Source organism: Pristiophorus japonicus, chromosome X (assembly GCF_044704955.1).
Source record: "Pristiophorus japonicus isolate sPriJap1 chromosome X, sPriJap1.hap1, whole genome shotgun sequence".
In the NCBI taxonomy this organism is placed as follows: Eukaryota; Metazoa; Chordata; class Chondrichthyes; family Pristiophoridae; genus Pristiophorus; species Pristiophorus japonicus.
Window position 1 is genome coordinate 12,766,141 of NC_092010.1, and position 16,986 is coordinate 12,783,126.

Below are 16,986 nucleotides of genomic sequence, written 5' to 3' on the forward strand. Positions count from 1 at the left end.
TGCTGTACCTGCCCTGGGAGTGTTTGATGGGACAGTGTAGAGGGAGCTTTACTCTGTATCTAACCCGTGCTGGACCTGCCCTGGGAGTGTTTGATGGGACAGTGTAGAGGGAGCTTTACTCTGTATCTAACCCATGCTCTACCTGCCCTGGGAGTGTTTGATGGGACAGTGTAGAGGGAGCTTTACTCTGTATCTAACCCGTGCTGTACCTGCCCTGGGAGTGTTTGATGGGGCAGTGTAGAGGGAGCTTTACTCTGTATCTAACCAGTGCTGTACCTAGTGCGTACTGTAGGAGCACAGCACGTTTGAATGCGACTCCCCATCACAGTGGTCTCAATTTTGGCTGACACTGTGTTGGAGTAATCACAATGGAGGACTAACCTTTAGACTCGAGAAGAAATCTAACAGAGAGTGGGAACGAGTGCTCATTCAGCCCTCCAACGGCCCCAGTGTGGTCTGTTTTTGATACACGCCCAGAATGAGACAAAAACTGACCACAATGGCCTTGCACCCAACTAGCTGAGGTGGGTCAATGCCCAGCCCGGTGTGGTACTGAGCCACAATCACAAATACCATGTACCAAGGTCACCGATTTCTACTAGAATGGCAGTACGGATGCCACACTCATCTTCAGCATCTGGGTATAGGCAAGGGACAGGGGGAAGAGAAAGACAACAAGGGTTCCTGTGACTGATCACGGTCCAGTGACTTGTTGGAAAGTACCCCAACACTGTTTGAAGAAGAATGGGCTCAACAGCATGCCCTCCCCTGCTTGTGTCCTGCCAACACGCAGTCCGGGGTCAAACAGCAAGACCGGCCACATGGGCAAAGTACCAGAGAACCACCAAGATCCACTGAACCAGATCCCAAGCATGGAGGCAGCAGCACCAGAGAATGGGGAAGTGAGGGAACGACCCCTTCGTGCCTGGGCAACGTCAGGATTTTTACTCACGGTGTTGTCTTTGAGCAGGAAGGCCGAACATTGCAGCCCTGCCAGCAGCATTTTGTGCGGGTTCCAAGCAACCGAGTCAGCCCTAAGAAAGGAGAGAGAGATTGGTTTGATTAGTGTCGACCTGCCCAGATCCTCAGCTTGCTGGTGTCCCATTAAAACAGGACATGTTGGAAATGGACTCGAGTGGTCAATGTTGGAAGGGGAAGGTTCACACTTTGGGTGGCATCACTCCCCAATCCTGATGAAACGTTCTACCCAAACATTCACCTCATGTTGCTTTCAGATGCTGACTGACCTGCTGTGTATGTTGTTTTAGAATCCCACCATTCACAATGTTATGTCTATAGTGTACTTTGAATCACTCCACAAGGCAATGTGTTGTACTTGAACTGCAGTGACCCTGGTCCTTTATTCCAAACTCCAGAGTGCTCTGCAAGCACGGTGTGCAGCCTTTTATACAGGGCCCTGCCACCAGGGCAGTAAACCCCCGGTCTCCACCAGTTGCACCCTCTAGTGGTGCCAGCATCTACGTACACGGTGTGAACCTTATTGATAGTACATCAGGTAAACAAGTCTCCATCTTGTACAATCTCAGTGACCACACAGAGAGTACATCCAGTCAGCATATACAACACACAGGTTTTTTTTCATCTCGAATCGCTTCCTCCCTCTCCTTGGTTTGCCCACAATGCACCATTTCTTGACCAAGGCAGCAGTGAGCGGCCTGGCCTCTCCTACTGGGAGAGTATCGCTCTCCACCAGCAACTGCCAGAGCACAAATCTGGGCCAGATGACAGGCAACATTTGCTCAGATCCTCTAGCCAAGAATGGCAGATAACCGGGGGGAGGGTGGGGGGAAACGTGGTGTGGATTCTCTGCCTGGTGCAGCTGGTGGGTGCCATTTTAAAAAGACGCACAAGTCAAATTCTCAAGTTGACTCATTAAAACAACAATTTTTTTTTTTTTAAAAAGGAAACATTTTACAAGTGTTGAGTCCACTTTTAAATACAAATTGCCAATGTGGACAATTAAAACATTTAATTCTCTGATCTCCCCATTTCCCCTGTCCCATGACCCTCATACTCAACAAAAACACAAAGATCATTAACCATGCAACCCCAGTGTTCCATTTATATTCCCCACCACCCTCCTCAAACAACTTACATTTAGACAGCGCCTTCAAATGTAGAAAAACATCGCAAGGTGCTTCACAGAGGACGCAGAGCCATTAGAGCTCTTGTTTGGGCGAACATCAGTCAGCAGGTTATTGGTGAGTAAACTTCAGGGGTGATGGGAGAGCAGGATGATGCAGGCAGTGTTTTCGATGAGGTGAATTTTATGGAGGGTGGAGGATGAGGCCAGTCAAGAGAACATGGGAATGAGTTAACTCGGTTTCTCTCCCCACAGATGCTGCCCAACCCGCTGAGCATTTTCAACATTCGGATTTTATTTCAGATTTCAAGCATCCACAGCATTTTGCTTGAGCATAGGAATAGTTGAGTTTAGAGGTTCCCAAATCACAGAGAAAGGTTTCATCAGCAGATGGGCGGAGGCTGGCGATATTCCAGAGGTGGAAGTAGGCAGTCTCTGTGATGGAGAGGATACGGGGTCGGAAGCTCAGCTCAGGGTCAAATAGCAGAGGCTCAGACCGCAAGCTTTCAAACATTCTTGGATTATGGAAGCTGTGCCAGAGGACTGGAGGGTTAGCAATGCAACGTGTCTGCTCAGAAAGGGAGAGAGGGATGAACCAGCTAACTATAGACCAGTCAACCCAACATTGGCAGTGGGTAAGCTTCCAGAGGGCAATATAAATGGTATAAATGTTATACTTACCTAGAACGACATGGGTTAATTAAAGACAGTCAGCATAGATTTGTAACAGGCGAGTGGTTTCTGACAAATTTAGATTTTGATAAAGTAGCAGATTGAATTGATAAAGGTCGTGCAGTGGATGTTGTGTGTGTAGCTTTTCAAAAGCTGTTTGATAAGGTGCCACATCGGAGACAATTAAAGGGAGTGAGGCAGCATGGACAGGATGTTGGTTCAAGGACAGAAAACAAAGTACTGTACTGGCTAATGACTGTTTTACTGGACTGGAGGGATGTAAACAGTGGTGTCCACCAGGGGTCAGTGTTGGGACTATTGTGCTCCTCAATGTACATAAAAAAAAAGAAAAAACCTCATTTATATAGCGCCTTTCACAACCTCAGGACATCCCAAAGCACTTTACAACCAATGAGGTACTTTTGAAGTACAGTCACTGTTGTAATGTGGAAAACATGGCAACCAAGTTGCGCACAGCAAGCTCCCACAAGCAGCAATGAGATAAACGGCCACATAATCTGTGAGGGATAAATATTGGTCAGGACATCGGGAGGACTCCCTGCTCTTCTTCGAATTGTGTCATAGAATCCACGGAGAGGAAACATAAGGGTGTACCAGAAAGTAGAGCCAGAGTAGGGAAAAATGGTAAAAAGTCAAAACTATCTGAATGCACACAGCATTCGCAACAAGATTGATGAGTTGACGGCACAAATAGAAATAAATGGGTATGATCTGACATTACAGAGATGTACAAATTGAAAACAAAGATGCAAGGTGACCAAAGCTGGGAACTGAATATTCAGGGGTATTTGACAATTCAGAAGGACAGATAGAAAGGAAAAGGTGGGGTAGCTCTGTTAATAAAGGATGAGATCAGTGCAGTAGTGAGAAATGATATTGGCTCAGAAGATCAAGATGTTGAATAAGGGGAAGAAGTCACTTGCGGGAGTAGTCTTTCAGCCCCCTGACAGTAACTATACTGTAGGACAGAGTATAAACCAAGAAATAATGGAGGCTTGTAAAAAAGGAACGGCAATAATCATGGGTGATTTTAATCTTCATATAGATTCTACAAATCAAATTGGCAAAGGTAGCCTGTATTCGGGATTGTTTCTCAGAACAATACTTTGTGGAACCGACCAGGGAGCAGGCTATTTTAGATCTGGTAATGTGTAATGAGAGGATTAATTCATGATCTCATAATATAGGATCTTCAAGGGAAGAGTGATCATAGCAGGTTAGAATTTCCCACATTATATTCCATCTGCCAAATTTTTGCCCACTTAGCCTGTCTATATCCCTTTGCAGATTTTGTGTGTCTTCCTCACAATTTGCTTTCCCACCCATCTTTGTATCATCAGCAAACTTGGCTACATTACAAAGGTATGAAGATGGAATTGGCTAAAGTGGGCTGTGAAAATAAATTAAAGGGTAAGACGGTAGAAAAGTAGTGGCAGACATTTAAGGAGATATTTCATAACTCTCAACAAAAATATATCCCAATGAGAATGAAAGACTGTAAGAGAAGGGATAACCATCCGTGGCTAACTAAGGAAGTTAAGGATGGTATCAAATTGAAAACAAAGGCACACACTGTTGGGAAGGTTAGTGCTGGCCAGAAGATTGGGAAATTTTTAGTAACCAGCAAAGGACGACTAAAAGAATATTAAAGAGAAAGAAGATAGATGATGAGAGTAAATGAGCAAGAAATATAACAGATATTAAGAGCTTCTACAGGTACATAAAAAGGAAAAGAGTGGTTAAAGTAAACATTGGTCGCTTAGAGGACGAGACTGGGGAATTAATGGGGAACAGGAAAATGGCAGAGACTTCGAACAAATATTTTGTATCGACACTAAAAACATCCCAATAGTGGATAATCAAGGGGCTATTAGGAGCAGGGAACTTAAAACAATCACTATCACTCGAGAACAAGTACTCAGTAAAATAATGGGACTGAAGGTGGACAAGTCCCCTGGAACTGATGGCCTGCATCCTAGGGTCTTGAGAAGTGGCTGCAGATATAGTGGATGCATTGGTTGTAATCTACCAAAATTCCCTGGATTCTGGGGCGGTGCCAGCTGATTGGAAAACCGTAAATGTAACGCCCCTATTTAAAAAAGGAGGCAGACAAAAAGCAGGAAACTATAGACCAGTTAGCCTAACATCTGTCGTTGGGAAAATGCTGGGGTCCATTATTAAGGAAGTAGCAGCAGGACATTTGGAAAAGCATAATAAAACTATGCTGACTCTGCTTGATTGTATGAAAGAGAAATCATGTTTGACAAATTTGTTGGAGTACTTTGAGGATGTAACGAGCAGGGTGGATAAGGGGGAACCAGTGGATGTGGTGTATTTGGATTTCCAGAAGGCATTCGATAAGGTGCCACATAAAAGGTTAGTGCACAAGATAAAAACTCATGGTGTTGTGGGTAATTTATTAGCATGGATAGAGGATTGACTAACCAACACAAAACAGAGAGTCGGGATAAATGGCTCATTTTCAGGTTGGCAATCAGTAACTAGTAGGGTGCCACAGAGATCAGTGCTGGGTTCTTAACTATTTACAATCTATATTAATGACTTGGATAAAGGGACCGAGTGTAATGTAGCCAAATTTGATGATACAAAGATGGGTGGGAAAGCAAGTTGTGAGGAAGACACAAAGAATCTGCAAAGGGATATTGGTAGGTTAAGTGAGTGGGTAAAAATTTGGCAGATGGAGTATAATGTGGGAAAATGTGAGGTTATTCACTTTGGTAGGAAGAATAAAAAAAGCAAAATTATTTAAATGGAGATAGACTACAAAATGCTGAGGTACAGAGAGATCTGGGGGTCCTTGTACATGAAACACAAAGTTAGCATGCAGGTACAGCAAGTAATTAGGAAGCCAAATGGAATGTTGGCTTTTATTGCAAGGGGGATAGAGTATAAAAGTAGGGAAGTCTTGCTCCAACTGTACAGGGTATTGGTGAGACCACACCTGGAATACTGCATACAGTTTTGGTCTCCTTAGTTAAGGAAGGATATACTTGCATTGGAGGGAGTTCAGAGAAGGTTCACGAGGTTGATTCCCGAGAAGAAGGGGTTGTCTTATGAAGAAAGGTTGAGCAGGTTGGGCCGATACTCATTGGAGTTTAGAAGAATAAGAGGTGATCTTATTGAAACGTATAAGATTCTGAGGGGGCTGGGCAGGGTAGATGGAGAGGATGTTTCCCCTTATTCTGTAAATATGCCCCCTAATTCTCGATTCCTGGGGGAAATCGAGAATTAGGGGGCATATTTACAGAATAAGGGGTCGCACATTTAAAATGGAGATGGAGGAATTTCTTCTGAGGGTCATGAATCTTTGGAATTCTCTGCCCCAGAGAGCTGTGGCGGCTGAGTCATTGAATCTATTTAAGGTGGAGAGACACAGATTTTTGAGTGCTATGGGAGTCAAGGGTTATGGGGAGCGGGCAGGGAAGTGGAGCTGAGTCCATGATCAGATCAGCCATGATCGTATTAAATGGCGGAGCAGGCTCGAGGGGCCACATGGTCTACTCCTGCTCCTATTTCTTGTGTTCCAAGACAGGGCCTCTGTTTAATATCTCTTCCGAAAGACGGCATCTCCGACAGTGCAGTACTCCCTCAGTGTCAGCCTGGATTATGTGTTTAAGTGGAGTGGGACTTGAACCCATGACCTTCTGACTCAGAGGTGCAAATATTACCCACTGAGCCACAGCTGACAGGACATGTGAAATGACCAGAAGTGCCAAGAGGATGATCCATATCGGCCACCTCCCGAGGTCCCCATCATTACAGAAACCAGTCTTCAGCCAATTCGATTCACTCCACGTGATATCAAGAAAGGGCTGAGCACACTGGATACAGCAAAGGCTATGGACCCTGACAACATCCCGGCTGTCGTGCTGAAGACTTGTGCTCCAGAACTAGGTGTGCCTCTAGCCAAGCTGTTCCAGTACAGCTATAACACTAGTATCTACCCGACAATGTGGAAAACTACCAGTTATAGAAACATAGATGTATTTAACCCTTGGCAACCTGTATCACACCACCACCAGAGGGCCTACCTGTTGGAGTCCCAAGAGATCCCAGCATCCCTTGGGAGCACTGTATATAAGCAGGCCACCCACAAGATACCTGCACTCTGGAGTCTTATTAAAAGGAGCCAAGGTCACACTTGCTCATTGTACACAGTACTCAGTTTCATCCTTTAATATGAACGTATCAATTGGCGACGAGTTAACGAACAACCGCGCGAAAATGCAAAGAACAGTCGGTATCCTGGAGAAGTTCTCAGAAGGGGACGATTGGGAGGCCTTCATGGAGAGACTCGATCAATACTTTGTGGCCAATGAGCTGGAAGGAGATGAGAACGCTGCCAAACGAAGGGCGATCCTCCTAACTGTCTGTGGGGCGACAACCTATGGCCTCGAAGAATCTTCTAGCTCCGGCAAAACCAACAGCTAAATCCTATGACGAATTGTGTACGCTGGTCCGGGAGCACCTAAATCCTAAAGAAAGCGTTCGGATGGCAAGGTATCGGTTCTACACGTGTCAACGGTCAGAGGGCCAGGAAGTGGAGAGCTACGTCGCTGAACTAAGGTGCCTCGCAGGACATTGCGAATTTGAGGGATTCCAAGAACAAATGCTAAGAGACTTGTTTGTACTAGGCATTGGACATGAGTTAATCCTTCGCAAACTATTGACTGTAGAAACTCCGAGTCTAAGTAAAGCCATAACGATAGCCCAGGCATTTCTGTCCACCAGCGATAACACCAACAGATTTCACAGAGTAAAGAGGTTTCGGCCAGTACTGTGAACAAAGTAACGTTGTTAGAGCAGGAATATACATGGCAGAACGTACACGCCGGCTGCTGCCCGACCTCAGATGACCCAGAGTCCACCATCAATCGTTAACGCGAGGCAGTTAACACCTTGTTGGCGTTGCGGGGGTGATCAGCGGCCCCATCAATGCCGCTTCAAGCACTATGTGTGCAACCGCTGCACAACAATGGGACACCTCCAACGGATGTGCAGGCGAGCTGCAAACCCTGCAAACCACCACGTTACAGAGGAAGATCGATCCACTGTGGATCAGGCTGAATTGGAGACTCGTATTGAGGAGGCAGAAGTGTACGGGGTACACACCTTCACCACGAAATGTCCACCGATCATGTTAAAAGTTGAACTGAACGGAATTCCAGTATCCATGGAACTGGACATGGGTGCGAGTCAGTCCATAATGAGCAAAAAGGCCTTCGACAGGCTGTGATGCAACAAGGCACACAGGCCCAAGCTCAGCCCCATTCACACCAAGCTAAACTTACACCAAGGAACTAATCCCTGTTATTGGCAGTGCAGAAGTCAAAGTCTCCTATGATGGAGCAGTGCACGAACTCACGCTGTGGACTGTACCAGGGGATGGCCCCACACTATTCGGCAGAAGCTGGCTGGGAAAAATCCACTGGAACTGCGACGACATCCAAGCGCTTTCGTCCATCAATGACACCTCATGTGCCCAGGTTCGAAGCAAGTTTCCATCGTTGTTCGAGCCAGGCATTGGAAGCTTCTCGGGGGCGAAAGTGCAAATCCATTTGATTCCCAGTGCACAACCCATCCACCACAAGGTACCGAATATGATGCGCGAGAAAGTGGAAATTGAGCTGGACAGGCTGCAGCAAGAAGGCATCATCGTACTGGTGGAATTCAACGAGTGGGCCAGTCCGATTGTCCCGGTACTTAAAGGTGACGGCACGGTCAGAATATGTGGAGATTATAAAGTAACAATGAACCATTTTTTGCGACAGGACCAGTACCTGCTACTCAAGGCAAACGACCTATTTGCGACCCTGGCTGGAGGAAAAACGTTCACCAAGTTGGACCTGACCTCGGCCTACATGACGCAGGAGCTGGAGGAATCTTCGAAAGGCCTCACCTGCATGAACACACACAAAGGTCTGTTCATCTACAACAGATACCAGTCAGGATTCTGTCAGCTGCGGCAATCTTCCAACGGAACATGGAGAGCCTGCTAAAGTTGGTTCCTCGCACCGTAGTTTTCCAGGACAACATACTGGTTACAGGTCGGGACACCATTGAGCACTTGAAGAATCTGGAAGAGGTTCTTAGTCGGTTGGATCGCGTGGGACTCAGGTTGAAAGGCTCCAAGTGTGTTTTTCTGGCACCAGAGGTTGAGTTCTTGGGAAGAGGAATCGCATCAGACGGCATCAGACCCACCGACGTCAAGACGGAGGCCATCAAGAACGTCCTGAGACCACAGAACATGACGGAGCTGCGGTCGTTCCTGGGACTCCTTAACTATTTCGGTAATTTCAAGAGGCTGCCTTTGAGAAAGCCAGAAATCTGTTGTATTCAAACAAACTGCTTGTCCTGTATAACCCTTGTAAAAGATTAGCTTGCGATGCGTCATCATACGGGGTCGGGTGTGTGTTACAACAGGCTAACGAATCGGGGATTTTGCAACCGGTCACTTATGCGTCCAGGAGTTTGTCCAAGGCCAAAAGGGCCTACAGCATGATTGAAAAAGAGGCTCTGGTATGTGTTTACAGGGTGAAAAAAAATGCACCAGTACTTGTTTGGCCTTGAAACTGACCACAAGCCGCTCAGCTATTCTCGGAGAGCAAAGGGATTAATACCTGCCCGCATCCAAAAATGGGCGCTCACGCTGTCTGCATACAACTATGTAATCCGCCACAGGAAACTGTGCTGTTGCTCTCAGTCGGCTGCCATTGCCCACCACCGGGGTGGAAATGGCACAACCTGCGGACTTGCTCATGGTAATGGATGCATTCGAAAACAAAAAGTCACCAGTTACGGCCCGCCAGATGAGGACCTGGACCAGCCAGGATCCTTTAGTGTCCTTGGTAAAAAACGGTGTCCTCCATGGGAGCTGGTCCAGCGTCCCAGCGGAGATGCAGGAGGCGATTAAGCCGTTCCACAGATGCAAAGACGAAATGTCCTTGGAGGCGGACTGTCTGTTGTGGGGTAATCGCATGGTCTTGCCCAAAAAAGGCAGAGAACCGTTCATGTGTGACCTACACAGCACCCACCCAGGCATTGTAATGATGAAAACCAGAGCCAGATCCCATGTGTGGTGGCCCGGCATCGATTCAGATTTAGAGTCATGCGGCGCCAGTGCAACACTTGCTCTCAGCTGATCAATGCACCCAGAGAGGCACCGCTAAGTTTGTGGTCGTGGCCCTCCAAACCCGTGGTCGAGGATCCACGTGGACTATGTGGGCCCATTTCTAGGCAAAATGTTTTTGGTTGTCATGGATGCTTATTCAAAAGGGATTGAATGTGAGATAATGTCTGTGAGCACGTCCACGGCCACCATCGAAAGCCCACAAGCCATGTTTGCCACACACGGCCTGCCTGATGTACTAGTCAGCGATAATAGGCCGTGTTTCACCAGTGCTGAATTCAAGACCCGTAATGGGATCAAACACATCACATCTGCCCCGTTCAAGCCCACATCCAATGGCCAGGCAGAACGGGCAGTTCAGACCATCAAGCAAAGCTTGAAACGTGTGTCGGAAGGCTCCCTGCAGACCCTGTTGTCCCGAGTGCTGCTCAGCTACTGCACCAGACCCCACTCACTCACCGGGGTTCCCCCAGCCGAGCTGTTCATGAAAAGGGCACTCAAAACACCATGACCGCGCGTTTGTACGCAATTATGGTCCCAAATGACACACACACACGCACTCACCATCTCCAGCAGCCCAGCAAAGAACTAACCAACTCAGCCACACCCACATTTGTACCGAGACGATCGACGAGAGCGAAAAGCCCCACCAGATCGTCTCACCCTGTAAATAAGTGTACTATTAACTTTACGAGGGAGTGATGTTATGTATTTAACCCTTGGCAACTTACATCGCACCACCACCACCAGAGGGCCTACCTGTTGGAGTCCCAAGGGATCCCAGCATCCCTGAAGGGATCCCTGAAGGCTCTGTGCCTCAATGTGAGGAGTATTCGGAATAAGGTGGATGAATTAACTGTGCAGATAGCAGTTAACGGATACGATGTGGTTGGCATCACGGAGACATGGCTCCAGGGTGACCAAGGCTGGGAACTCAACGTCCAAGGGTATTCAACATTTAGGAAGGATAGACAGAAAGGAAAAGGAGGCGGGGTGGCATTGCTGGTTAAAGAGGAAATTAATGCAATTGTAAGGAAAGACATTAGCCAGGATGATGTGGAATCGGTATGGGTGGAGCTACAGAATACCAAGGGGCAGAAAACGCTAGTGGGAGTTGTGTACAGACCTCCAAACAGTAGTAGTGATGTTGGGGAGGGCATCAAACAGGAAATTAGGGATACATGCAATAAAGGTGCAGCAGTCATCATGGGTGACTTTAATATGCATATAGATTGGGCTAACCAAACCGGAAACAATACAGTGGAGGAGGATTTCCTGGAGTGCATAAGGGATGGTTTTCTAGATCAATATGTCGAGGAACCAACTAGGGGGGAGGCCATCTTAGACTGGGTGTTGTGTAATGAGAGGGGATTAATTAGTAATCTCGTTGTGCGAGGCCCCTTGGGGAAGAGTGACCATAATATGGTGGAATTCTTCATTAAGATGGAGAATGAAACAGTTAATTCAGAGACCATGGTCCAGAACTTAAAGAAGGGTAACTTTGAAGATATGAGGCGTGAATTGGCTAGAATAGATTGACGAATTATATTTAAGGGGTTGACAATGGATGGGCAATGGCAGACATTTAGAGACCGCATGGATGAACTACAACAATTGTACATCCCTGTCTGGCGTAAAAATAAAAAAGGGAAGGTGGCTCAACCGTGGCTATCAAGGGAAATCAGGGATAGTATTAAAGCCAAGGAAGTGGCATACAAATTGGCCAGAAATAGCAGCGAACCTGGGGACTGGGAGAAATTTAGAACTCAGCAAAGGAGGACAAAGGGGTTGATTAGGGCATGGAAAAGAGAGTACGAGAGGAAGCTTGCAGAGAACATTAAAATGGACTGCAAAAGCTTCTATAGATATGTGAAGAGAAAAAGGTTAGTAAAGACAAACGTAGGTCCGCTGCAGTCAGAATCAGGGGAAGTCATAACTGGGAACAAAGAAATGGCAGACCAATTGAACAAGTACTTTGGTTCAGTATTCATTGAGGACACAAACAACCTTTCGGATATAAAAGGGGTCAGAAGGTCTAGTAAGAAGGAGGAACTGAGGGAAATCCTTATTAGTCGGGCAATTGTGATGGGGAAATTGATGGGATTGAAGGCTGATAAATCCCCAGGGTCTGATGGTCTGCATCCCAGAGTACTCAAGGAGGTGGCCTTGGAAATAGCAGATGCATTCAGAGTCATTTTCCAACATTCCAGACTCTGGATCAGTTCCTATGGAGTGGAGGGTAGCCAATCTAACCCCACTTTTTAAAAAAAGGAGAGAGAAAACAGGGAATTATAGACCGGTCAGCCTGACATCGGTAGTGGGTAAAATGATGGAATCAATTATTTAAGGATGTCATAGCAGCGCATTTGGAAAGAGGTGACATGATAGGGAAATCATGCTTGACAAATCTTCTGGAATTTTGAGAGGATGTTTCCAGTAGAGTGGACAAGGGAGAACCAGTTGATGTGGTGCATTTGGACTTTCATAAGGCTTTCGACAAGGTCCCACACAAGAGATTAGTGTGCAAAGTTAAAGCACATGGGATTGGGGGTAGTGTGCTGACGTGGATAGAGAACTGGTTGGCAGACAGGAAGCAAAGAGTAGGAGTAAATGGGTACTTTTCAGAATGGCAGGCAGTGACTAGTGGGGTACCGTAAGGTTCTGTGCTGGGGCCCCAGCTGTTTACATTGTACATTAATGATTTAGACGAGGGGATTAAATGTAGTATCTCCAAATTTGCAGATGACACTAAGTTGGGTGGCAGTGCGAGCTACGAGGAGGATGCTATGAGGCTGCAGAGTGACTTGGATAGGTTAGGTGAGTGGGCAAATGCATGGCAGATGAAGTATAATGTGGATAAATGTGAGGTTATCTACTTTGGTGGTAAAAACAGAGAGACAGACTATTATCTGAATGGTGACAGATTAGGAAAAGGGGAGGTGCAACGAGACCTGGGTGTCATGGTACATCAGTCATTGAAGGTTGGCATGCAGGTACAGCAGGCGGTTAAGAAAGCAAATGGCATGTTGGCCTTCATAGCAAGGGGATTTGAGTACAGGGGCAGGGAGGTGTTGCTACAGTTGTACAGGGCCTTGGTGAGGCCACACCTGGAGTATTGTGTACAGTTTTGGTCTCCTAACTTGAGGAAGGACGTTCTTGCTATTGAGGGAGTGCAGCGAAGGTTTACCAGACTGATTCCCGGGATGGTGGGACTGACATATCAAGAAAGACTGGATCAACTGGGCTTGTATTCACTGGAGTTCAGAAGAAGGAGGGGATCTCATAGAAACATTTAAAATTCTGATGGGTTTAGACAGGTTAGATGCAGGAAGAATGTTCCCAATGTTGGGGAAGTCCAGAACCAGGGGCCACAGTCTAAGGATAAGGGGTAAGCCATTTAGGACCGAGATGAGGAGAAACTTCTTCACCCAGAGTGGTGAACCTGTGGAATTCTCGACCACAGAAAGTTGTTGAGGCCAATTCACTAAATATATTCAAAAAGAAGTTAGATGCAGTCCTTGCTACTAGGGGGATCAAGGGGTATGGCGAGAAAGCAGGAATGGGGTACTGAAGTTGCATGTTCAGCCATGAACCCATTGAATGGCGGTGCAGGCTCGAAGGGCCGAATGGCCTACTCCTGCACCTATTTTCTATGTTTCTATCCCTTGGGAGCACTGTATATAAGCAGGCCATCCATTAGGTACCAGCACTTTGGAGTCTTATTAAAAGGAGCTAAGGTCACACTTACTCATTGTTCACAGTACTCAGTTTCATCCTTTATTATGAACGTATCACTACCCAGGTATGTACTGTCTCCAAAAAAAAGGACAAATCCAATCCGGCCAATTACCGCCCATCAGTCTACTCTCAATCATCAGCAAAGCGATGGAAGGTGTAATCGACAGTGCTATCAAGCTGCATTTACTCACCAATAACCTGCTCACCGAGGCTTAGTCTGGGTTCTGCCAGGACCACTCGGCTCCAAACCTCATTACAGCCTTGGTGCAAACATGGACAAAAGAACTGAATTCCAGAGGTGATGCCCTTGACATCACGGCAGCATTTGACCAAGTGTGGTATCAAGGAGCCCGAGTAAAACTGAAGTCAATGGGAATCAGGGGGAAAACTCTCCACTGGCTGGAGTCATACCTCGCACAAAGGAAGATGGTTGTGGTGGTTGGAGGCCAATCATCTTAGCCCCAGGACATCGCTGCAGGAGTTCCTCGGGGCAGTGTCCTAGGCCCAACCATCTTCAGCTGCTCCATCAATGACCTCCCTCCATCATAAGGTCAGAAGTGGGATGTTTGCTGATGACTGCACAGTGTTCAGTTCCATTCATAACTCCTCAGATAATGAAGCAGTCCATGCCCACATGCAGCAAGACCTGGCCAACATTCAGGCCTGTGCTGATAAGTGGCAAATAACATGCCTGCCACACAAGTACCAGGCAATGACTATCTCCAACAAGCGAGTGTAACCACCTGTGGGATCACCATCACCACACAGACTACAGCGGTTCATCACCTTCTCAAGGGCAGAGAGGGATGGGAAATAAATGCTGGCCATGCTAGCAACATCGCCCCAACCAATCTGGAATATAGCACCATTTGAAAAGAAACTTGGGTATGGGGGTACAATGTTGAAATTTGCAGAGAACACAAAACTGGGAGTGTGGTTAACTGAAGAGGGCAGTGTGACTTCAGGAGGATGTAGACGGATTAGTAGACTGGGCAGATAAAGTTTACTGTGGAGAAATGTGAGGCATCAGATTGTGGGTAGAAAATAAGGAGAGGACACAGGCATTAAATGGGAAAACTTTAAAAAGGAGTAGAGGGGAGTTCAGAAACACAAATTGATAAAAGTGGAAGGTCAGGTTGATAAAGCTGTGAAAATCCTAGATTTTATAAATGGGGGAGGAGAGTTCAAGAAACAAAGCAGTAATGCCAAACTTATCCAATCACGGTCAAATATTGGGTCCAGTTTTGGTGCCTTACTTTAGGAAGGATGTCAAGGCCATGGAGAGGGTGTAGAGAAGATTCACTATGATCCCAGGGGTGAGAGGCTTTAGTTACGAGAAACCAGAGACTCTGGGGCTCTTTTCATTAGAACAAAGAAGATTTGATAGTTAGCCAAAATTAAAATGGGTTTTAATAAGGCAACTCAAAAAAACTGCTTGGCAAATTGCTAACTAGAGGACATAAATTTAAGACCACCAAAAGAATGAAGGGAGAGGCGAGGAGAATTTATCTCCCTACAACACTGTTCGGACATAGAATGCCAGAGCAGAAACAGTGGGGGAAGCAGAATCTATAAATAATTTTAAAAGGGATAAATATTGGGACTAAGTGGAAAGCTCTTTGAGAGAGCCAGCACAGGTACAATGGGCCGAATGACCTCCTTCTGCACTTGATATTCTGTAGTTCTTGGGGGTTCTTCTTTACACTCTCCTGCGCCCAGGGTGGGTCTGACCAGAACTGGACACAGTGCTCAAGGTGGGTCTGACCAGAACTGGACACAGTGCTCAGGGTGGGTCTGACCAGAACTGGACACAGTGCTCAGGGTGGGTCTGACCAGAACTGGACACAGTGCTCAGGGTGGGTCTGACCAGAACTGGACACAGTGCTCAGGGTGGGTCTGACCAGAACTGGACACAGTGCTCAGGGTGGGTCTGACCAGAACTGGACACAGTGCTCAGGGTGGGTCTGACCAGAACTGGACACAGTGCTCAGGGTGGGTCTGACCAGAACTGGACACAGTGCTCAGGGTGGGTCTGACCAGAACTGGACACAGTGCTCAGGGTGGGTCTGACCAGAACTGGACACAGTGCTCAGGGTGGGTCTGACCAGAACTGGACACAGTGCTCAGGGTGGGTCTGACCAGAACTGGACACAGTGCTCAGGGTGGGTCTGACCAGAACTGGACACAGTGCTCAGGGTGGGTCTGACCAGAACTGGACACGGTGCTCAGGGTGGGTCTGACCAGGGCTCTGTACAGTTTGATCATGACTTCCTCTAACTTGTACTCTACTGGTACCTCTGTATTTCAACATCTGAATACCTTTGTTGATGGCTGTCCTGAATTGGTTAGACATGTTGCGTTTACTGCGACTCCAAGGTCTCTCTCAGATCCATCCATTGCTATTTGCACACCATAATGGATTATGTGTTGTCCTATGTGCGTCCTATGTGCAATACGTGTCCATCTTAAATTTCATCTGTGAATAATCCCAGCTTGAACTTTCTGTATTTTATTTTAAATCCATGCAATTCCACAAATGCAGTCACCGAATGCTCAAAATGCCACTTAATGCATTGAAACTGTGGAATATTCGCCTTTTCAAAAAAAGCAGCTGCAACCACTCTGAAGGAATAGAAACTTCACATAAAGCAACAGTCAGACATGCTCCAGAAAGTTCCACTGAGGAGAATTACAAGTTTTTAGAAGCTGCTGTTTAGCAGTTTATATCCAGTCAGGCGGGTAGGGAAAACGTTTCAAGGACACCCTCAAAGCCTCCCTGATAAAATGCAACATCCCCACCGACACCTGGGAGTCCCTGGCCAAAGACTGCCCTAAGTGGAGGAAGTGCATCCGGGAGGGCGCTGAGCACCGAGTCTCATCGTCGAGAGCATGCAGAAATCAAGCGCAGGAGCGTGCGGCAAACTAGACTCCCCACCCACTCTTTCCTTCAACCACTGTCTGTCCCACCTGTGACAGAGACTGTAATGCCTGTATTGAACTGTTCAGCCACCTGAGAACTCACTTTTAGAGTGGAAGCAAGTCTTCGATTCCGAGGAACTACCTCTGACTGACTGACTATATACAACCTCTCTGGAGAAAAACACGAATATTGGGCTACTTTGCGCCTCCTGTTGGCGTCCCCGGAGGGTAGTTAACGGGGCTCAAATCAGTTTACAAGTGAGAACAGCGCCTCCCGCTAAATTCAGCGGAGGTTTTGCAGCGGTGGTAACATGTAGTGCCCCGCTCTGCTGCACCCGGCGATGCTGAGGTCATCACTGTGCGCAGCGCCCGGAACAAAAAT

General features: G+C 46.9%; 1 protein-coding gene across 3 annotated transcripts in view; it reads right to left on the minus strand.

Moving 5' to 3' along the window:
• The window catches only part of csad (cysteine sulfinic acid decarboxylase), a 138,179-nt gene that overhangs the window by 23,472 nt on the left and 97,721 nt on the right, over window positions 1-16,986 (minus strand). For all 3 annotated transcript variants that reach the window (XM_070869368.1, XM_070869369.1, XM_070869367.1), the window contains exon 11: window positions 953-1,034. In XM_070869368.1, the coding sequence (XP_070725469.1) occupies window positions 953-1,034 (82 nt within the window). The remainder of the gene's footprint in view (window positions 1-952; window positions 1,035-16,986) is intronic.